The 22,351-nt window shown below is 50.7% G+C and overlaps 1 protein-coding gene across 1 annotated transcript in view; it reads right to left on the reverse strand.

Moving 5' to 3' along the window:
- Positions 1-4,727: 4,727 nt before the first annotated feature.
- The window catches only part of Polr1a (RNA polymerase I subunit A), a 64,201-nt gene continuing 46,577 nt past the window's right edge, over positions 4,728-22,351 (reverse strand). The window contains exons 21-34 of the mRNA XM_060383541.1: positions 21,196-21,278; positions 19,592-19,757; positions 18,619-18,840; positions 17,575-17,789; positions 16,856-17,023; positions 16,037-16,172; positions 15,450-15,607; positions 11,131-11,257; positions 10,042-10,152; positions 9,224-9,499; positions 7,813-8,013; positions 6,543-6,660; positions 5,906-6,070; positions 4,728-5,634 (exon numbers count right to left, since the gene is read on the reverse strand). Of these exons, the coding sequence (XP_060239524.1) occupies positions 5,534-5,634; positions 5,906-6,070; positions 6,543-6,660; positions 7,813-8,013; positions 9,224-9,499; positions 10,042-10,152; positions 11,131-11,257; positions 15,450-15,607; positions 16,037-16,172; positions 16,856-17,023; positions 17,575-17,789; positions 18,619-18,840; positions 19,592-19,757; positions 21,196-21,278 (2,247 nt within the window). The 3' untranslated portion in view covers positions 4,728-5,533. The remainder of the gene's footprint in view (positions 5,635-5,905; positions 6,071-6,542; positions 6,661-7,812; positions 8,014-9,223; positions 9,500-10,041; positions 10,153-11,130; positions 11,258-15,449; positions 15,608-16,036; positions 16,173-16,855; positions 17,024-17,574; positions 17,790-18,618; positions 18,841-19,591; positions 19,758-21,195; positions 21,279-22,351) is intronic.

The raw sequence follows: 22,351 nt of genomic DNA on the forward strand, positions 1-22,351 counted from the left end.
TGTGGCCTTGAGCAAGCTGTAAGCTGAGGAAGGAGTCACACCCCCTGTAGTGGAAGTCTTGGTGTTTTAAAACTTGTTAAGTAAACATAACAATTACGTTATTTAATGTTGATTTAATATGTTGTTTTAATCCCAGGTGTGGGATCTGCGGCTGCTTTAGGCTGTTCACAGCAGCTGACTATTTGTCTCCTGTAGGCTGGGAAGGGCATGATCTTTGCCAGCTGCAGAAAGTTTAAATCTAAGGAATCTGGAGAAGGAATAAGATGCCAAAGCCCAGAGAGTGTTGAGGAACCTCTTAAGAAGGCTGCTGGTGCTCCCTTCTGCTGCTCACGGTTGCTGCTGAGGCAGTTTGACAAGAAGTTGGAGATACACTGAAACAAAGATTAGACTTGCCCCAAAGATCCAGAGGACCATAACCAGCAGGAAGTAGCCTAAGAGAACTAAACCCCCTCTTCCCACTAATGTTCTTTTCCCCTACCTGGTATTGGAATATTGGAAAGGATTGGGGTGGAGAAGAGAAAGATATTAAGAAACGAAAATAAAATAATTAAAAAAAAATACGACCACAACCCCCTTACCAGCTGATGGTAGGCCTGCATGAGCTGGCGATGGGTAAGGACTTAGGTCAGATCCATGTGTTGTAACCCACAGGTAAAAGTGGGCCTCTGTAACGGTGCACAGAATCCAGAGGGCAGAGCTGGCTTCCTTCTTCTCCATGTCATTCTTCGGCCTCAGTACCAGCACATCTCCATGCAGTCACAAATGCACTTCTCCGATTAGTCACCCACCACACTCCTTTGCTTTTTAACCACTCTGTTAGAAAATGCTCCAGCCACATTTAGTGACCTCTGTCAGGGTAGCCAAACAGAGACTATTGTTATTATTGCCAGCATCCTACTGTGTTGTCCAGACTGGCCCAAAGCTCCAGTCAGCCTCTCAAGGAACAGGAACTGCCGGCACATGCTACTACATCCGGCTCAGAGCCGACCTTACTGAAGGTTTGGCCAGCTTGAACTCTGTGCCAAATTCTTTATCTATGCTATCTCACTTAATGATTTGGGAGAAAAGTATTTAAGGCAGGTTGTAAAAGGCTACTTTTTCATATAATAATTCTTTAAAATAGACAAACAGAAACACAACAATAAAAACAAAAAGTAGTGGAGGGCCTGGGGAGATGGCTCAGTTAGTAAAGCGCTTGCCACGCAAGCTTGAGGACTCTAGGGAATCAGGTCAGAAGGCCCCGTGTACTGGTGTGCACCTGTAAACCCAGCACTGGGGAGGCAGAGACAGGCACAGCCCTGGGGCTCCCTGGCCGGCTAGCCTAGCCTAGCTGGTGAGTTCCAGGGTATCGAGAGACCCTGTCTCAAAAAGATAAAGTGAACACCCCCTGAGGAGCAGCACTTGAGGTTGACCTCTGGTCTACACATGGGCCGGGGGAGGGGAGGAGGGACAGGGAGAGAGACAAAGGCAAGCAACAGGCATTTTTCAGAAGTGCAAAGGAATGAGCTCCTGTTAAGAAACCGTCTATTTACAGGGAACCTGGAGTTGAAGTAACAGTGCAGTGCCTGCTCCATCTACGGAGAGGGCAATGCGTAAAGGATCTCATCTCATAAGAGCGAGCACACCCACCCCAAGGCGGCCGTGTAGCGGACTTCCCAGTCTTACACTAGTGACATTTGCAGCTGCATGATTCTTTGTTGTTAAGATTATACTTCAGTTACATCAGCATTCAAACTTGTACCCACTAGATGCCATCATTACAGTTGTGACACAAATGTCTTTAGACCCTGACAAAAGATCCAGGTGTGCAGGGAAGGGAAGACAGATGTGCCCCTGGTTGAGAACCACTGTGTGCTCAGGTAAACACCTATAGTTGTGTATGACTTTGGAACACTCAGTAACAGTTTTATTCAGGAAGGAAGTGTGGAAAGACAAGTAGTGTTACATGTGAGTTGAGGGCACATGGCTGCCCCAGAGCCTGTCTTGATGAGGCACAGCCCCTCTGTGGTGGCCTCCCCAAGGGTTGACTGGCTGCATGTACTGCAATGTCAGGCTCATGGTAAATCTTGGCTCAGGGGCTGGGAAGATGGCTCGGTCATTAAGTCCCAGCAAGCATGTGGACCCAAGTTTGGAAACAAAGTACCCATGTAAAATTAGCCAACTCCTGAGCTCTGGGTTCAGTGAGACTCTCTCAGAAACTAGATGGAAAGCAACTGAGCACTGACCTCAGCATTGACCTCTGGCCCCCACTCACATGTGCACAGGCACCAATACAAACACACACACCATCCCTCTCCACCTACCCAAAACAATCCTGGGTAAGGCCACTGAAACCAGTGGTACCTGGGCAAAGTGGACAGCCAGTCTGAAAGGCAGCACCAGGCAGGGCCAGGCTTTTGTCATGTATAGAGACACAGAGGCTGGACCAGGGTGGGGCTTCTACCCTTGGACTCAAGGAGCAGCCAGGATGGGGGAGGTGTAGGGAAGGAAAACTGTGGTGGAGAAGCAATGACTGAAAGGATTATTTCTAGTTTCCTCTCTTCTGGCCTCCGGGCACCCAGTCACCCTGTCTTTCGCCACCATGAAACCAGAAGTTTGGTCCAAGCTGGGAGGAGTGCTCGGTATAAGCTCACATGATGCCTGCTGGACACCTTAGCCTTTGGCCAGTAAAGGCAGAAGTCCCTAAGTGTGGTCTGGCCTGCTCTATTACTAGTTCCATGAGTCAGGCCCCTGCAGTTCCCACAAGTGGAGGCTGTGGTGGGATAGATGTGGGACAGGAGGCAACTGGGAGAACGGATGGGCACCACTGTGTGCGCTCTTTGGGTGGAGGTCAGCAGCAGCAGGGGCCACACGGTCTCACACACTTCTGTGACACCAGAGACTCCTCAGCGTTCATGGACGGACAGAGGCAGAAGAACCAGCAGGATGATGGTTCTCCATGGACATTCAGATTCTAAGTTTTTAATTTGCTGTTTTGGGACTGGGCCCAGGCCCTGGCAAGAGCACTTTCCACAGAGCTGCACTTCCAGCCCTTGTTTTGTTTTTTGACAGCATCTTACTATGTAGGTCAAGATGGTCTTGAATTCACTACGAAGACTAGGAGGACGTTAAACATGAGATGGTCCTGCCTCTGCTTCCCAGTGCTGAGATTGCGGGCATGTGCCACCAAGCCAAAGCTTTACTGTTTGGATGGCAACTTCCATGGAACTGCTTTAGACACAGTACTGGTTGGTCAAGCACCCCCTCCTTTTGGTCCTGCTGGCATCCCTCTGGCAGAAACTCTGAAAGACAGACAGTGTTTCCCTGATGTGCTGAAGCTTCCTGCTGGGAACTGTACCTATCTTCTGCCAGGCTTCATGTCTGCTAGATGACTGCAGCTTCCACCGAGCCCTGCAAACAACACGTGGCACCAGGAGAGACTTGAGCTGTTTAGAGCTCACTGGAGGACTGAGGGCCAGTGACTTACTTCTGAGAAGTCATCTCACACATGAAGTTAACGTTGAGTTACAGCGCTGAGGATGAGCTATGCTTGTGGTTTTCAACTCTCGCTGTACATTCTTTTTCTGAAGTTCTTTTCATATTCAGGATGTACCCAAGGCCATTCTATCCCAATCTTGGGGTGTGGTTCTATAGTCAGCTTTCTAAAATGTTCCCCAGGTGCTAGGGGCAGAGTGCGGAAGTAGAGCAGGAGCCCAGCCTCAATCTTCAGCAGTGAAGTGGGAATTATGCCTCCATTCCAGATGAGCAGAGAAGAACAAACTTGGTTTTTCTGTCTAGAGCCTGCTCTCTTGCTTCTTGCTGGGTCATTTTACAGGATTACTTGCTTGCTTTGAGACTGGTCTCCCTGGCGGGTTATGGCAATAGTCTTGGGAATATTCGCAGGATTGCAAATGTTCATCTCTGAAGGTGCCTCAAGAGTCACAGTAGGCCCAAGCTAAATATGATAGACAGACCAACAGTGGTGAAATCGCTGCGCGGGTGGGTGGAGGAAGGCTGCCATCACCTCAGGCTCCAGTGTAGGTTAGGGGTCTGGTGTAAGTGTGGTCAGTCGCCAGTCACACTTTTACATTCAGGGTTTGCTCCTTTAGCTCCATGCACTCCAGGTGAGGTTGACCCTATGAAGCCACACACCTATTCATTCTCTGGATGCCAGTTCCCAATCACTTTGGTATTTCCTACAAGGATCCTGTCTCTCCAGCTAGTTTGAATAGAAACCGAGTAACCGACTTGCCTTTTTACCCAATGAATGGATGCCCTTTCTATCCTGCATGCTGTGTCCTCAGGGCAAGGTTCTTTGGGAACCCTTTCTGTCTGCCCCCCTTAGAAGCTGTAACATTTTTCTAAGCCCTGTCCTGCAGTCTGACCTGGGGCCTTCCTGGGTGTGCACAGGAAGCACAGGCTAGGTCCTGTCACAGCCTGAAGGAGGCTGTGGAATCTCCCTGAGGAAGGCAACCTGCAGCCCAGCCCACCCTTGAGCTCACTGCATTCCTCTCACCCAAGGTTGGCAAATTCTTCCCACAGGCTTCTGTCCTATGCTTTTGGCCATGGGGCCATGTGTGGGAGGCAGAGTGAAGCCTAGGAGTGGAGAGTTGGGAGGGGTCAAGATCTGCCCCTACATTGCCAGGTAAAAGCTGGAAGAGGAGCCTGAATATATCTATGCCAAGAAAATCCTAATTATCAGATGCAGAAACCACACGATAGGAAAACATTAAAAACCGAAGTCTTGATTCTCTCCCAACAGCCAGTCCCAGCCATGTTTATTACTCAGCTTGTGCTGGAATAACAGTGGACAAAAATAGAAACTGCCTGGCTTTACAAAGGCTCTGCTTTTCTGTCCAGTCAGGGCACCTCACTGCATGCCTCAAAGACCCTAAAAGTACAGGGCCTAGAGGGTGACTGTGGGCTTTGACATCAAGCTGAGAGCAGAGGCAGGAGGGTCAGGCTCAATAGCCCCAGTGGGAAACTTAGGGCTTTCCATGAGGTATAGAGCTGCTGGGGTCCCAGAGAGATGCTCCTGGCTGTGGGGCCAGTCTGGTCTACTACATGCAGCACACAGCAATGGCAGCAGGGCCAGGGCTTTGTGCCACTCTGTCTTTGGCCCAGGGAGGCAGTCCTGGGTGGAAGGCTCTCCTCTGGTGGCTGCAGCAGGGAGAGGTAGGCACAGAGAGGCAGATTTCATGCCCTTTGTGGCTCTTCAGGATTCCCTAGGAATGTATCCTTAGCCACTAGCTATGTAAAGCAACGATGGTCCCCGGGATTCCCAAGAGCAAGCATGGCTCACGGTGATGTTCCCACTGCGTAGTCCGGGGTGCAGTCGGGGATTTGGCAGGGGCACAAGTGAAGCCACAGGCATGTTGGAGGGCTTGGAAAGCCTTGTTACTGATCCTGAGATGGGAAAGGCGAGGATAAGCCTTTTCTGAGAGAAGCTGGCCCACCCCAGGCCGGCTGCTTTCTGGAAGCCAAGGTCACTGCTTTGCTATTGTCACTCTAAATTGCCAGCTGTGCGCACCTCCAGGCTGGGCAGACAATGCTGCTATCTGAGGGGCTGCTTGAGTTCAAACAGGCCTGTCCCGCCTTTGACGACTTTTCCCACCACGAGACAGGCTGAAGGTGACTTCAGTTCATCATGGGAACCTAAGAAAGACAGAAGAGCTTGTGTCAGGGATCTGAGGGAGACGTGAGGGGACTGAGGGCTCAGTGCTGAGGTTGTATGGTGGGTACCTATGAGGCCCTGTGGACTCGCGGCCCTGTACCTAAGTTTGGAAGAGGAGCTCTCTCCTTATTCCATCAGAACGCAGATCTGTACTGTCTGCACCGCTGTACTTCTGATTCCGAGCTCACACCCAGTGCAATGTGGAACAAGCCTGCCTGCCCAGGGAGGGCCCAGCTCATTGCCCACACTCACCCATCATGGTGGCCTGTTTGAGAAACTGGAAACTGGTTTCAAATGTCATCTGCTGCAAAGGGGAGGAGCTTGACTGGATTCCAAAGCGATTGAGTGGTTTATAAACACCCTCAAAACACATATAATCAGCAACCAGGGAGAGGTGGCGAGGATCAACTGCGATGCCTGTCAGAGGGCAGAACATTAGGAGGGGGGTCAAGCAGTGACAGACAGTGAGTGGGATCACACAACACAAGACAGGCGCTGGCCAGACCCCGAGGGCTCTCTCAGCTCCGAGACCTCTTCATCCAGCTGTGAAAGCCCTGGTCCTGCTGATTCTTTCATCTCTCATTATGTCTACCTAGTGGCACAGAATCTGTCTAGTTGAGATGTTTCTACCTGGGACTTAAAACCTGAAAGGGCCAAAGCCATCGATTATGAACCCAAAGCACCAGCAACTGAGTAGCTTCAAGAGTCACAGCCATCACCTTCCACACTCTCTCAAGGGGACTCTCAAGTGACATAATCCCTATACACTCAACGACCATGCTTCCGTTCCCACCAAACTGCAGGCCTGACAACTTCATTTCTCTTGCCCTGGCCACCAGGCGCTCCACCCAGGCTGTCATGCTGTCACATGCTGTCACACTCTGCTCACCATACACGGCGAACACATTCTTGATCTCCTTCTCTATCACCCGCAGTGCAGCCTCGATGCCGTAGGTGTTGGCCATGGCGTGGATGTCGTTGGAGTAGAGGCGGCGCAGGTCCAGCACCTGGGCGAGGAAAGAAGGGACGGACTTAAGGGGCCCACTGCCAGCTTTCTCCCGTGTGTTTGTCCCCACTGTTCTCTCTCTTGTGCCCAGTGTGTAGAGGCAGCGGGGATGGGCAAAAAGGAATGTTGCCGGCAGAAGTGTTGCTGCCACCAGTCGTGGCCCTGTCTTGCTTTTGTAACCAGTGTGAAGAGACAATTTAGCACACACTTTAGACTCAGCGAGAAACCAGTAAGGTTTTTATTTATTATTCATTATTTTTCTTTTAACAAAGATCTGTTTACTGGGAAGGACTCTTGAGAGGTGAGGAGCACTCCCTCAGACACTTCTCCAGGGTGGGGCAGGGACAGGGTGGAGCCCACAATTTACTGGGCCTTCCTAGAGGCCTGCGGTTCTAACTGTGCCACAGGGACTCTTGGGGCTCTGCTCTATGCCTGGAGGGCTCTGCCCCAGCACTAGTCCCACTCCACAGGAGACGGAGAGACAGGCTGCCTGACTGAGTGCTTGACAAAAGGCCCACCTGAGATAACTCGAGCCGCAGCCTGTACTCTCAGGAGGTGCAGATCATTTCCTGCTCATGCCCTGGGCAAGCTTGTGGGAAAAGAGTAGCACAGGGTCCTGGACAGTGCAGTGCGGGCTAGGAGGCAAGGGCCAGCGCAGCCCCAGGCTTCTTAGCAGCCTGTGGGAGAAACTCTTATGCACTAGGCTGAAAGCATCTCTGAAGGAAGGACTGGTGAGTAGGTGGGACAGGAGCACAGGCCTCCTTCAGCTTCACGCAGGGAGCTCGGGGTTGAGCTGCAGCTACCTTCACCAGATACAGTGAGCAGCACTTGGGCCGGCAATGCAGCACACTGTTTCCTATACTCTAATTTGAGAAGAACTTCAAGAGAAAACAAAACAGCACAAGCAGTGTTCTTAAATGATCTGAGGAAGCCGGGCTAACGATGAGAGGTTTCTCTGCGGCAGAACTAACAGGTTCTGGGAAACCTAGGGTCATGGACAAGGGCTCAATTTGGGGACCACAGTGTAGCGCATATGTCTCAGTAGGGTCCAGAGTCAGTTGATGGGGAGCTTAACTCGCACTGCCTGGTTCCTAAAAAACAAAAGGCTGGGGTCGAGGATTTGCCCAGCAAACAGCCTGCAGAGGTCACCTACCTCAGAGTACTTGAACAGCTCAGGGAGGTTGATTCCCTCTGTGTTCAGCACAAGCTCCTTCTCATTTTTACTGTTGGTCGTTTCGTTCAGGAGGCACCGAGTGATGCCCTTGGTTGTATAGACAATGGCATTGTGGGCCAAGGCCACAACCAAGGAGCTCATGTCAAAATTAATCTTCATCAGTGGGAGCTTCAAAGTCACCTATGAAAGAAAGAGAGCTGAGCCAAGGAAGACAGGGGCCCTAGCTCCGTGAAGAGGGCTGGGGCCTGTAGGTCTACTTCAAAGCCTTCAAAGCCCACTCCGTAGTCTCCTGGCTAGGGAGAGGGGTCCTGGTGGAGGTGCTGGGAGGAGGACGGAATACTGGGTGATTTAACTGACCCACATTCAAGGTGAAAACAGTCAACAGATATCACAAAGACACGGACACTCAAGTCCACCCCACTGCCTGTCCTCTCTAAGACCACAATGAAGTGTGTCTGGCTTTAGGCTTGGGTCTCATCAGCAAGCCTAGTTATCTAAGCTTTGGAACTGTGGAATTTGATTGAAGAAAGAAAGGACAAGGAGGGCCGGGCGCAGTGGCGCACACCTGTAATTCCAGGCGAATCTCTGTGACTTCGAGGCCAGCCTGGTCTACAAAGTGAGTCCAGGACAGCCAAGACCACACAGAAAAACCCTGCCTCGAAAAACCAAAAAGAGGACAAGGAGTATGTTTATGCTGACACCAAAGCATTAAACCACTCGTCTTCAAAGGAACTATGAGATTCTGAGGACGGGGTCCAGGGGACCTTTTGGGGAGGCAGAACTGAAGGCTCACTCTCTTCTGGCAGGAAGGAGGCTGCTATACCTGTGGTGTATGGGGACACCTGTGATTCACTGGGAAGGTCTCACCTGCTGGGCCTGCCGCTGACTGACATACACACAGACACAGACACACACGGACGGACACACACACACACACACACACACACACACACAATTTCTGGGCACTAGAGGTTGGGAAGTGCGATATGTGGGGCTGTACTTTAAGAGTACTAGATTGCCAATCGTTAAAAAATTCTTACTGGGGGGTAGGGGTGGAGAAAGGGCTCAGCGGTTAATAACACTGGCTGCTTTTCCAGGGAACCAGAGTTTAATTCCCAGCACCCACATTGTGGCTCACAACCATCTGTAACTCCATTTCTAGGGGGATGTGATGCTCTTTTGTGGCCTCCAAGGGAACTGCACACATGGTGTGCAGTTACACTCACAGGCAAAATACCCGTACATATAAAATAAAATTAAAAAAAAGAAAGGAAAGGCTCTTCAAGGGATATTCACACAGGAAGAGCAGCTTGTGGGTTCAGCGGTATACTTCTACTGCTCAGACTGGACATAAGCCCAGACACTGGGCTGGCAGTGTACAGACACTGACCTGGCACCAGAGGCTCTTCTCGGTGTCATACTGGTAGTCCTCAATGAACGAGTGGGCCTCCCGTACAGCCTGGATCCGGCGGTCTACGGCCTCAGGTCCCTGAAGCCGGGAGTGGCGGTGGGCAGGTTTCTGGGATGGTTCCTCCTCAAGGCCTAAACCTTCTTCCCCATCTGGCTCATGGGCCTGGGGGGCACCTTCGCCACTGATGTCCCCTTCCTCTTGTACACCCTCTTCTTCCTCTTCCTCCTCCCCTTCTTCCTCACTCTCATAGTCAACCTGGCAGGAATTGAAATGCAGGCAGTCAGTGAGGGTCCCAGTCACCTGAATTTTACCCACAGAACAACCCCAGGCCGTGTTGGCCCACTAATAGCCTCTCGGCTCTGATCTGGACACCTTCCATCACCTTTCCTCTGAGACGGTCACCCCTCAGTCCTGATGTGCCTCTCAGGGGCAGTCACTTCCCACAGCTTCCTTGGCTCACCCACTCCACTCCCCTGAGCTTTCTCCCCTGTGAATTTCCTCAGCCTCTCTAATCTTCTCTTTGTCCTTAGCGAGATTATGACACTGGGGATTGGTTTGGGGAAAGTGAGGGAGATCAAGCAGGGTCTACTGTACAAGCAGTAGACCCTGACTTCTTGTCTGTCTTCTCTGGGTCTCTGAGTCTGACTCATATCCAGCATTAGCCAGATTCTAAGAAAAGTCCTGTCTGACTAAACAAGAGTATACTGGACAGACAAGTCTTCCTTCAGACTGCTGGCGGGTTCCGAGTGTGACAGAGGTTGGGGAGAGGAGACGCGCACTCAGCCAGCATTGCTCACCTCTTCCTCTTGCTTCTCCTTGCGTTTGGTGTCAGAAGCATCTGCATCCCCCTCGTCAGCTTCAGCATCCACAATGTTCCCCTCCTCTTCCTCATCCCCTTCCTCCTCTCTCTGTGGTTTGAGATGAAGGAGAAAAGTGATTAGTTCTAACACTATCCAGCAGTCAGTGAATCCACACAACGGCCCTTTCACTTAGTGATGCTGTAGCCATCTTCCACCGTCCATCTACTTTCCCCTCCATCAGTCACCCTCTCCGCACCCACGACCTAACCCAGCCTGCTACCTGGTCTCCACTCACCTAGCCTGGGTCTGCTAACCCCTGTGCCTGTGACTTTTCTGTGCACCATTTGTGAGCCTTTTGTGTTTAAACATACAAAGCAGTGGGTTCTGTTGTGGTCTGCATCACTCAGTGTACTTCATGCTTCTTGCCCTCTCCATCTTCTCTCCCTGTTCACTCCTTAGTTCACTCCTTAGTTCTAATGGCTTGCTAGTCCCTCCTCGGGCTTTCATGTCACATACATTTCACTACCCTCTCTTATTTACCCTTAATTTTTTTTTTGTTTGTTTGTTGTGGATGCATTTTAGTGGCACATGGCTGCCCACAGTCATTACAAGATGAAAAAAATACTGCTCCAATGTTGCAGGTGGAGCTGAGGAAAAAGCTGTCTTTCTCTTCCTGGCATCAGTTCCTAGTTTCTTAGCCTTTCTGGCTAAGTCAAGACTGGACAGATGGTTAAATACAGTCCATGTCAATCTTGTGCCAGAATTAAAATGTCAAAGCCATAGGAAAGGAGGGACCTAGGACTTTCTCTGACCTAGGCCACCCTTGCATTCTAGACAGGCCCAGAGCCAGGTGACACAGAGCTAGGTGGGGCATTCCCAGGCCTGCTTGTCAGCAGTAACCTCTGCTTGCAGCCCTAGGTCTGGTCCCTGGCTGTAGGAACCTCCCACACCAGCACCAACAAGAGTCTTGTAGAGTGCTGAGAACTATCACAAAACCTCCCCCAGAGATGAGAGTTTGGGCCCTTCATGCCTCTCAGCCTCAGGATCAGTCCTATGCACCTCACAGGGGCCTTAGCCCTGGCTTACCCGCTTCCTCCCCGAGTCCTCGGTGTCATCAAGGTCCTTCTGAGTAGCTCTTCTCGTGTTCACAGTTCTGAAGGCTGATGCTTTGCTATTCTTCTTTTTGATGGCTTCCATTAGTAGTTTAAAGAATCTGAATGAGAAAGAAGAAAGCCATCCAAGCCCGTCAGGCTAAGTGTGTCCTGCCCTCTCCATGCTGAGGGATTTGCATGGGAGCTAGCACAGAGGGCCAAGGCCAGTATCTCCCACCCACCTCTACCTTCCCCTACTTGCTGAATCTGTCAGAAAGAACACCTATCCCACACTTCAGCCTCATCTGTATACACGCCATGTCACTCTTTGAGTGATGTGACTCTGTGACGGACAGCTTCCTGCACTTTCTCACTTACTTGTCTGGGAAATGTGGCTGTTAGTATGTACTATGCAAGCTTGTCTTAAGCACCATGTACTTTCCTTAAGGCTTGGTAGAGTTTGTGTTTGGTAAACGACAGATGCTGGTGCCACTGTGCTTGTCATCTAATCAGAGATGGGAACCCAGCTTGGGACAGCCCAACCTCTCCCAGACGTCTGCAATATCTCAACATAGCAGGTCTGGCTGAGTCAGAAGAATCCCCAGCCTCATATCTGGGAGCCCCAACAACTGAATGAATGAGAGATGGTCATACCAACAGGTTAGAATCCAACCTATCTGAAAGAACTCATGGGCCCCTACTCCCTAAGCCCCTCATTTTAAGGGTCCCTTGGACCTCAGCCTGCCCCATTTCCACATTGCTTAAAAACAAACAAACAAACAATCAAACAAACAAACCTTCTCACTCCTTGAGCAGGCACTCAGCTTTAATTTACAAAACACTAGGTCTCACCTCAACCCTTGCCTTCATTTACCCTGTGTTCTGAGCTCTAACCTGTGCCTAACCCACACTAGTCCTGTAGGCAAGCAAACGATGAAAACACATGCTCCCAGGCCCCATGCAGCAGGGAGCTTTAGTTTGAAAAGCAGCAGGTCACATGTTTTTACTATTTTGGTCATTAAAACCAAAAGAATATCATCTTCTCTTCCTGTTTTTGTTTGTTTGTTATTGATTTACTTATGTGTTGAGTATCTGCCTGCATGTATGTTACGTATGTGCACCAGATGTGTGCCTGGAAACCATGGAGTCCAGAAGAAGGTATCAAATTTCCTAGAACTGGAGTTACAGATGTTTGTAAGCCACCATGTGGGTGCTGGGAACCAAACCTGGATCTCTGCAAGGTCTCTTAAGCTCTATGCCAACTCTCCAGCCATTTCTGTAACTTTTTAAAGAGTGCGCAGTTTTGCCGAGACCCACTAATCCAGCCACAAGCGTGCTCAGCAGGTGCTGAGGAAAGGGGGCAGGAGAGTCAGAAGAGAGAAGACAGGGCAGTTTTGGAAAGAGTGAAGAGTGGAAAAGGGCGAGAGCCTTCTCATGTTATAAGGGTCACTTGCCCAGGGCCCCACAGAGGAGATGGACTAAAGCAGACCGCTCCCTCCACAGCCTAGGGTTACTGCTGTCATCGAGTGCCTCCATCCTGTCTCATTATGGACGCCCCAGCTGAGCGCTGAGGTTCCTTGCCCACCAGTCACCTTGTCCATCTGTTCCTACTCAGGCATCCTTTGGGCATCTGCACTGGAGGCGCTGCCAATTTGCTCTTTTGTGACTGTGCCAAGAGCGAGGGGAGTGACAGCGTTCAGCAAATGCTCTTTGAAGGCCGTGCTACTTCAGTATGGCAAATGAGAGGAACCAGAGAGGAATATGGCAGAGGACCCACCCATCCTACGTAAACAACTATGAACTGCAGAAGCGGCTACTGCGTGAGGCTCATGGCTGGTCCAGGGGCCAGAGCCTACAATCTTTGACTCATAATCATGCTCTTCCACTCTCCCACTCTGACCCATTCTCCGGGTTAGTCACACAAATAGCCAAAGTGAAGGGTGCCAGTAGCAATCTCTGAGACCATTTGTGTCCATGTGTTTCTGTTCCTTTTCTTTCCATTATGTGTTAAAAACAAAATCCAAAAGAGTTATGATCTACAGATGAAGAAGGCAGAGGAAAAGAAAAGGGGTAGCAGAGATAGGAGAAGGGAAGAATGGAGAAACAGCTGTGGGGTATGGTGGCTGTCAAGGCCCCTGCCATTTCCTATAACCTCTGAGGCCTTAATGTGGCTGAATCACTCACTGCCCGGGCTGACAAAGGCATGCTGAACGGCAGCCCATAACACAGACTGCTCTTACCTTTAGCTTTGCCTGAGACCTCAGAGGTCTGCTACGGACTCACTACCCAAAGTGACTGCAAATGACCTTGTTTATCACAGCTTTTTAAGTGTACAAGCAAAACACACCTAGGAATTCCAAAAGTGCTTAACCGCTGGGAACAAGCCAGGATTGTCACTTGGTGAGAAGAAACACAAACAAGCAGTTTAGGGCTGGCGAGATGGCTCAGTGGTTAAGGGCACTTACTGCTTTTCTAATGAACCCAAGTTTAGTCCCCAGAACCTACATTGGATGGTTCACAACTGCCTATGACGCCAGCACTAGGGGGATCTGACATCTCTGGCCTCTATGAACAGAGGCAGAGGCAGGCAGATCTCTGTGAGTTCAATACCAGCCTAGTCCAGGACAGCCAAGGCTAAGCAGAGAGAGAAACCCTGCCTCAAAAAGAAAAAAGTGATTTGCTGTTTTCACTTCAACAAGGCAGACCTCTAAGCTCAGCTGCCATGTACCTCATGGAGTCCCACCCGCCTGGCAGCTAAAGCTTTTGGGTGAAGAGAAATGGAGCAAGCTGTCAATTCAACCCCCTGTCAGTCATCCTCGAGAGGCCCTGCGGTGCTGACCCTTCTCAGAAGAGAACTTGCAGGCCAGCACTTGCGAGCCCTCCTCCTCTGTTATTACCAAGCTGGCAAGCTGGAGCCTATTCTGTGCTCCTGTCACGTTGCCCTGTGTCCCAGAGCATATGGAGGACTGCCTGGTGGAACAAACACAGGAAGGCACTGACAGAGCACAGCGAGCAACCGGGGTCGTGTCATCTGGGCAGGATCAGCTGGTTGGTGGCTCCTGTCCAAAGGACTTCATTTTCATCCGAGTTCAACTGTCCTGACAGCCATCCTAAAGGCCACCTGCTTAGAGGGCCAGCTTACCAGGAGGTCTTATCTTTGCTAAAGGCAAATAGTCCCTCTCCTTTGGTCTCACCCGCCTCAGTAGCTGCCTGGACTAACTCAGCGCAAGAGTGACGGGTGAAGTAGAAGACTTTCTTCTCTGCCCACTACTAGCTCTCCTGATCTTTGTGTGTACACATGGCGGTGTGCATACAGAACTCAGAGGACAGACAACTGTTGAGAGTCAGGACTCTCCTTCTACTATATGAGGGCACATGGATCAAATGTCAGGCTTGGTGACATGTGCCTTTACCCTGAGCCATCTGATGGTCCACGTTCTCTACAAGTGAGCAGCTCTGGATTGACCTCGGATCCTGTCTACATAAAAGGCAGTGGTTGGGGGCCTATGGCCAAATCCTGCCAATGATGGTATCTCTTTTGCCTAGAAGTATATTTGCTAGTTTAGGAGACTGACTTTCTTTCTCTCCCCATCTGCTCACCCAAAGCAAAAGCATGTAACAGGACAGCAAGAGGAGGCAAGCCCTTCTTATTTAAGGCAGAAGATCCCGGCACCCTGGCCCACATTCTTGCCTGCGAGCGCCAACCTCCTAAAATAGATTGCACATTCTGCCAGTGGCCTCCCAAGCTGCTTCACCACCATGGGGTCAGTGGGCAAGTCAAGTGCTTTGGTCAATCTTCCCACCCTCTGACTCTGTACCCTCAGCTTTATGGCCTATGCTTTCAAATGTCTGTCAGTGACCGGAATATGACAGAAAGAAGTTCATTCTCCCTAGCAGACAGAAACCAGAATTCCTGCATGGAGCATATATTTACAGAAGTGATTTCGAAACAATGCCACTGGCTCACTATCAGCTGACTAGAAATGAGGGAGGAAACACGTTTACAGGTGTATTCCCAGGGCATCCCACTCTACACTGTGTGCTGGTTGGAAATACAGAAGCGCCACTGTGATGGGGCTTTTACTTCCTGTACAGGTCCTTCCACACCTTAATGCCATGAGCAGGAGAGAACTCATCAACTCAAGACAACCTGCAGTAACAGGTGGCTAAGGATGGTCGCAGTCACAGGCCAGATTGGGGTGAGGGCTCCATACTAGATGGCAGGGCCTACTGTTCTCTAAAGACGTCCTTTCTGGGCTCATGCCAGGAGGCTCCCTGGGCCAAAGTCAACGACAAACACAGATGTGTCCTCACCTGGTTTCCATGAAGTGCAGGATGTCCTCAGGTCTCAGGCACTTCTCCTGCTGGTAATATACATGTGGTAGGAACTGAAACCGGAGCTCATACACCCGGAATTTATTCTGTTTTTCTCCCATACAGAAGGACTCCTGAACGTCAACTTTTTGCAACACCTAGAACCAGATGAACACAGAGAATCTGACCTGTTCAGGCCACATGTGACTATGTGCTACTGCAAGAGCATCACAAGATTCCACAACTCTGAGGTAGCTGGGGCCATAGCCCCAAACTCCAAAGCTCTGCTGCCTGAATCCTTGGGGAAGTTTGCGAGAACAGCCTAAAAAGTACTTTCCTAGTGTGGCCTGAGCCCTAAAGTGTGTTGTGTTAACCCAGGAAGCATTCTTACTGCATTCTTCTGGCAAATGTTATGGAACCAACTATTGTCTTAAAAGCTTCTTGTTGTAACCCTGCTTAGCACCTGGTAGAGGCAGTGTCTTGTCTTCCTGGTGGGAGTCTCGAGCTAAGCTGCCAGCAGGCTGCTGTTGGGGCAGGAAGATGCAGGATAAGGCCTTCACCTGTGTGTGAGAGTATGAGACAGTTACCTCCCCCAGGCACACCCTGGTGAGCTGCTTCTTCAGACTCTTCACTCTCTTCAGTGCTTTCTTGGTGTTGAACACAGGCACGCTCATCATAGGCGTCTTGATGTTGGCACTGGCCACCATGAGAATCTCCCTCAGCCTGTCAAAGAATAAGGACACATCTGATGAGAGGTAAGTAGATTTTCTCGTTCACCTGAAAGCTCTTTTGGAGATGGCAGAGCACATTCTTGGCATGAGAAGCCTTGGGAGTGTGGTGTTACCAGAGTCAGCGCTGCTCCTGCCAGATTCCCTGCCTGCAGGACTGGCCCCTGTGTGCAGGTCCACCTAAGGCTTGCTTCCCTGCACCAGTCTTGGCATTCAGCAGCCACTCAGAGAGCTCAGCAAATGGATGAGATGACCCAGCCCTCAGCACTATTGAGGCCTGCCAACCTCAGCCCCAGTCCAGCGGGCTCAGCCTCCTGCAGTCGCGGGAGAGAACCCCATGCTGAGAAGTCAGGGAGCTGTTGTGGAAGGAGCCCTGAGCGAGGCCTGCCGTGTGGGCCCACACCTGCTGTCCCCCCGGCAACCACCACACTACAGGGTATACCGGTTAACAACGTTCTCGTGTGGGAGGACTCTAAAGTATCTCTGGTAACCTGGTGAAGGATGTGGCAGAGGGATACACAGAAATCCTAAAGGATCAAGCTACAGAAAGCATTCAGGCTGCAAACAGGCTCCAGAACCTCAACTGAGGATCCACGCTCAGAGGAGACTTAATCCCTGGCTCACCAGCACCCTTTCCCAGCTGTGAGATCTGCAGTGTGCACCCTTGGGACCCTGTACCTCGGAATGCCCAGGGTGACATTCATCTCGCCTCTGCCTGCGAAGTGGAAGGTGTTCAGTGTCATCTGTGTGGACGGCTCCCCGATGCTCTGGGCGGCCAGAAGGCCAACAGCCTCGCCGGGGTCACACAGCGAGCGCTGCCACTTCAACTGCAGTAAGTTCCTCAGCCTGGAGACAGAGGGGACAGCAGGGATCAGGGACAAGTACAAGACTGCCCACGACACCACCAGACACCAGGTACACAAAGCCCTAGCGGGTTCTTTGTTTGAGCCACTCAGGTTTGCTACAAGAACATCATGTACCCTTGCCAGGCCAGTGACAAAGGCCTCTGAGCAGTAGTTATTTTGAGAACCGTTCACACCCCTCCCCCACTAGAAGGAGAAGTTTAGAGAGGGCTAACACTTCTGCTCCACCAACTAGAAATAGTTTGGGGTTTATCAAGCAGTCAGAGGCAGGGGTGCACCCGCGTGTGCAGCTCACGTCACGTGTCTGCACTGCACAGTTCTGTTACGTACTAACCGCCCTTCCCACACACTAGCCCAAGTGAGTGTGGAGGGTGTGTGCATGTGGAGGAAGCCAGAGAGCTCTCTCCGTCCATTCAAGTTCTTCTGGGGGCTCTTGAAGGCAGATGAGACCTCCTGGGGTGCAGGCAGAGGCTGCCTTCCTCTTCTGGAGTGGGTCAGGGGCCCACAGCCCATGCCACAGATCAGTGTCCTCACCTGTCCAGGGAAAGCTCCGACTGCTTGTAACTCTTCTCCGCTTGAGTTGCCCACTCCTGACTGTAGTCATCAATCTTTTTTTCAAACGTTTCAGACACAGACGCAAAGTAGATGTCTGGACGCCACACAGAAAGGCTAGGGTCGGGACAGGGGGCGGCCCTCTTCTGGTATTTCCATCGGCTCCGCTCATCTAGTTCATACCACATCTGTAACATCTGCACACACAGCAGGATGTGTCTTAGCTAGATGGGAAGGTATCTCAACAGGCTTCTTGGACTCCAGGCATAGCAGGGGCACAAGACTCAAAGGACTGGCTTTGGCTGAGAGTAGGGGCTAACGCAAGGCATTACCTGGCTGTGGTGAGGTTAGAATCCACCTCAACAGGCTGGAGAGATGGCTCAGTGGTGAAGAGAACTGGCTGTTCTTCCAGAGGACCCACAGGGCAGCCCACAACTGTCTATAACTCCATTCCCAGGGGACCTGACACGCTCACACAGACACACATGCAGGCAAAACACCAAATGTGTACACACACACACACAACAACAACAACAACAAACAAACACCTCAACACTTAGAACAGATTCTACTGTGTGATGCTTTGGGCAATTAATCCCGGCCTGTCCAAACAAATCACACGGTCGGGGCATGACATCATTACTGTCCAACTGGGATTCCTCTGGAGGCAAATGGGGTGTTTATGATTCTGGTATGATTAGAGGCAAAGAACTATCCCAGGCAACCAGGTACCAAGAATGAGGTGACCACCAAATGCCAGTTAGCACCTCTCTCCCAACCCAGGCTGGCCTTCTCTCCAACAGGTCTCTAACCACAGTCTTCCTGATTCTTCATGCCTGGTGTGGTGAGGCACTCCTGCCACCAGCCCTAGTAATTAATTTCCTCAAGCCCTACTGCTCACACCTTGTAACGAGTCTCCTAGCTACGGACTCACATGGTGACCGTTGGCATCTTGCCTGATACATCACATTCGTTATTAGGGAGCCACTGCCTATCTTTCCTCCGGCAGAGGCCTGACCATGTTACCTGCTGGGTCTCTGGGCTGCGGCCATTCTGGTTCTCGCCCTTTAGGTTCAAGGCTTTCACAGCTGCCTGAATCTTCTGGGAAAAACTCAGGAAGGCGCCTGTTCTCAGCAGGGCATTGGGATGCTTGCTATGCCATTTTTTAATGGCTTTGAAGTGGCGGAGCACTTTCTGGGGATCTGCTCTGGATAAAACTTCATGAAGATGCTTAGATTTCATTATCACCTAAGTAAATAAATCACACAGGCAAGATGACAGCATGAAAGATGGGCCACACTGCAGGACCCAAAGTACACGAGGAGAGTCCTCAAAACACCTCTTAGAAGGAACAAGCACTCACTGGTGAATAAAGTCCCCATCATCAGGAAAGAGATTAGCTCATTAAGAATAGCTTCCTAGAAAGAGGGAAAGAAGGCCAGGGTACTGGGATAGAAGCAAGTAAGGTGAGGGCCCAGGCAAGCACGAGCGAGCCTTAATTCTGCCATCAGAACTAAGTCCTGGTCAGCTCATGATGGTTTTGGCTTCCTAAGCTGAAAACCAGGGTAACTAACTGTTCAGCCCACGGCAATGGCCATTACTTGGCATATACAAGTTACAGACATTATAAGGTGGGCCTGTGTTCAAACCCTTGCCCACCTCCCACCAGCTGGCTATTGTAGCGTCAGCATTTAGTTGCCTCTGCTGTAGACTGAGAGCTACTACAGCTCTAGATTGCACAAAGGAGGTACCTAGACTTGCTGAATGTTTCAGTTTTAGGCCCAGTATCCCCACTCCCCAAAGGCAATTACTATTCCACAAATACTCATGTTTTACCAAGACCTGGTATGGTCACAGTCTAAGGAGGAGCTCTGAAAATATCAAAAGCTTTAGGACACTGATGGGGGCTTTATAAAACTTCTGGCTTTTCTCAATGGTCATACGGCTGGAGTGGCAGGGCTCCAGCCATCACTCATAGGCACCAAGGGTCTGACGTTACCTCATAGTTGCTGGCCAGGAAGGGAAATTGCTTGGGCTGCAGGAACTGTGTCTTGGGAATGTCCAGGCCGTCCTCCCCATACAGGAACTGTACCACGCTGCCATCGCTATCACGAACTGTCAGATCGTACTGGACGACCAGCCCCTCCAAGTGCTTGATGATGCACCTGTGAGGAAACTGCTCAGCGCCCGGGTTAACCCCTCCCAGAGCAGCTCAGAGGGAAACAGGTGACAGGAAAGGGGGAAGGAAGGGGCTGCTGTTGCAGATAAACAGGACTCTAGGATGGATCACTTCCACTGCCCCAAGCCCTGGGACCCAACTTTCAGAGGTCACATTTCCTGCGAGTTTTCAAGGAGACCACCTCAGGGATCTGGCTACCACATGCCCAGGGCCAGGCTCCCATCTAGTTCAGTTGCTGGGGCTGCTCCCCACCCCTTCACTCTCCTGTATCTTGGAGCTCTAAACGACTGGCATCCTTAGAGTCACAGGCAGGCCAAGAAGGAGAGAGGAGGGAGAACTGAACTGTCAATGTTGAGAGATTGCCAAGCAAAGCGGCATCACCAGGAATTAAATGCCGACATCATGTCCCTAATCTGATGACCCTCATCTTCAGTCCTCTAGTGACAGCTGCTCCTTTAACCGTCCCTTGCTTTCTGTCTTGGTCACTACTATGTGTCTACTGAAGTTTCCCAAGATCCTGTTCTCTCCTCCAGCATCCAACCCAAGCCACAAGGGTAGAGCCAAGTATTGACCTCCAGTTTTCATGGCGTTTAACTTATAGCCTGGCAAGCTGGTGCCAAAGCCCAGGTCTCCTTTGACCAAACATGGTGGTGATGTTAGTCTTTTGCCCTCCACTATGCTGGTCTTACAGGGCCTAGCAGCTCCGCCCCATCTCCACATCTCCAGGCTTCTTCCCTGAGCTTCAGGCCTTATCTCTAGTGGCCCACTGACATGTGTTCTTGGAACCTCTTGCTGTCACATCACAGGCAGCCATATTCCCCTCATTACCATCATTACTCCCACTGGCATACATTCTTTGAGAGCAGGAAGAACTATGACAAAAAGCCTAGGGCTGTTTGCTTTCCTACCAGAAAGGAAAGAAAAGGTCTTGGCTGGTGACCTCCCAGGCGACAGCTGATACTAGAGTCCTCTGTGTGTATCCCAGGCTGCTGAGCCTCTCAAAGGACAAGCGCACTACTGCCATCTAGACATGTCCAACCTTCTGACAGGCTCATCATATTGCCATCCACAAAGCTCACCCCTGAGAACGGTGTAATGCAGCTTTACATAGGCATAACGACTCTCATAATGTCTGAGGTAAGGTCATAATTTTGTGTTGGGCTGTGTTCACAGACATTGTGAGGCACACGCAGCACACAGGCTGGGCACACCCAGAAGACCTGCACAACACGGGGCCTACTGTGTAACCCTCTGAGGGCATGCTCTACCTGAACATAGAAATACTGTGTGTTATTTTCTGTCTCAGACCACACATGGAGACATTGAAAAGAGATTACATCATCTAAGGACTCCTCAGTGACACACGACAGGAGCAAGGTCCTGGAACACCAACCCGCCTACCACAGGGCTACAGGCACTGTTACCTTTGGAGATAACCGGAACGGCTGGTTTTGACAGCAGTGTCCACAAGGCCTTCTCGCCCTGCCATGCAGTGGAAGAAGAACTCCTATGGGAAAAGAGGGAGCCAGGCCCCACAGGTGGCAGTGAGCAGCAGTATTTCCTAGAGGGCCGTTTGGGCGCCACCTACGCACCCTTTCCTGGCCACACAGACCGCTCCCAGCCTAGTCCCCATCCTAGCACCCATGCCTGGGGTCCGCTTGACAGTGTGGACAGTTAAGGTGTTTCCCAAACTACTCTTTGCGTGGGGTTTTAATAGGTCTTCATACTTCATATGGAGTCCAAGTGAGCCTTGAATTTGTGATCCTCCTGTCCCAGGCTCCTGAGTAACTGGGGTTACGGTTGTGAGCTACCATGCTTAGCTTTTCCAAAACTCTGACTACCATTACAGGAAGAGTATGTTTACAATACCCATCAGCAAACACATACAAGGGACGGGAGGGGACCTCAAAGTAAGCTTTATGGTACTGTCCCATCTTTTATTACGTGGGACAAACTGCAATTTTCTTTACCACTCTTCTGTTTCATTACACAAAGGAATTATGAACTACTACAGTGATTTCTTCTTTTTCTTTTTTTTTTTGAGGACAGGGTTTCTCTATTACGTAGCTTTGGCTGTACTGGAACTCAAGATGTAGATCAGACTGGCCTCAAACTCACTGAGATCCATCTGTCCCTACCTCCTATGTGGTGTGATTAAAGACGTGCCACTATGCCCAGCTCAGTGATTTCTTGATGCACTAAAGGGTCTGAGTCAGAATTTGAATTATTCTAGTCTACATCAACCTACTACCATCTCTTGGCTATAGGCTGTGGATGATCTTGGAAGTGCTTGTGCGGGGCCTGTGGAGGGGCTTCTGGAGCAGTCAGCAGCCTTGGAACAGTCCACTCTAGACCTGGCATCCTTTCAGACATGCACACCCATGTACAACATCGTGGAATCATTAAATCATTAAATCATAACATTAAAAAGGCCATTCCCTTAGGGGAAAACTATGCATCTGCTGAAGCAAGACTATCCACCTGTCACAGATGTCCCACTGCTACGGAGTGAGGGGAGGAAGCGGGAAATGGAGACTTCATAAAGTCAGTCTCCACCATGCCCCTTTCGGTATTATGAGC

This window comes from Meriones unguiculatus, chromosome 5, assembly GCF_030254825.1.
Source record: "Meriones unguiculatus strain TT.TT164.6M chromosome 5, Bangor_MerUng_6.1, whole genome shotgun sequence".
NCBI classification, from domain to species: domain Eukaryota; kingdom Metazoa; phylum Chordata; class Mammalia; order Rodentia; family Muridae; genus Meriones; species Meriones unguiculatus.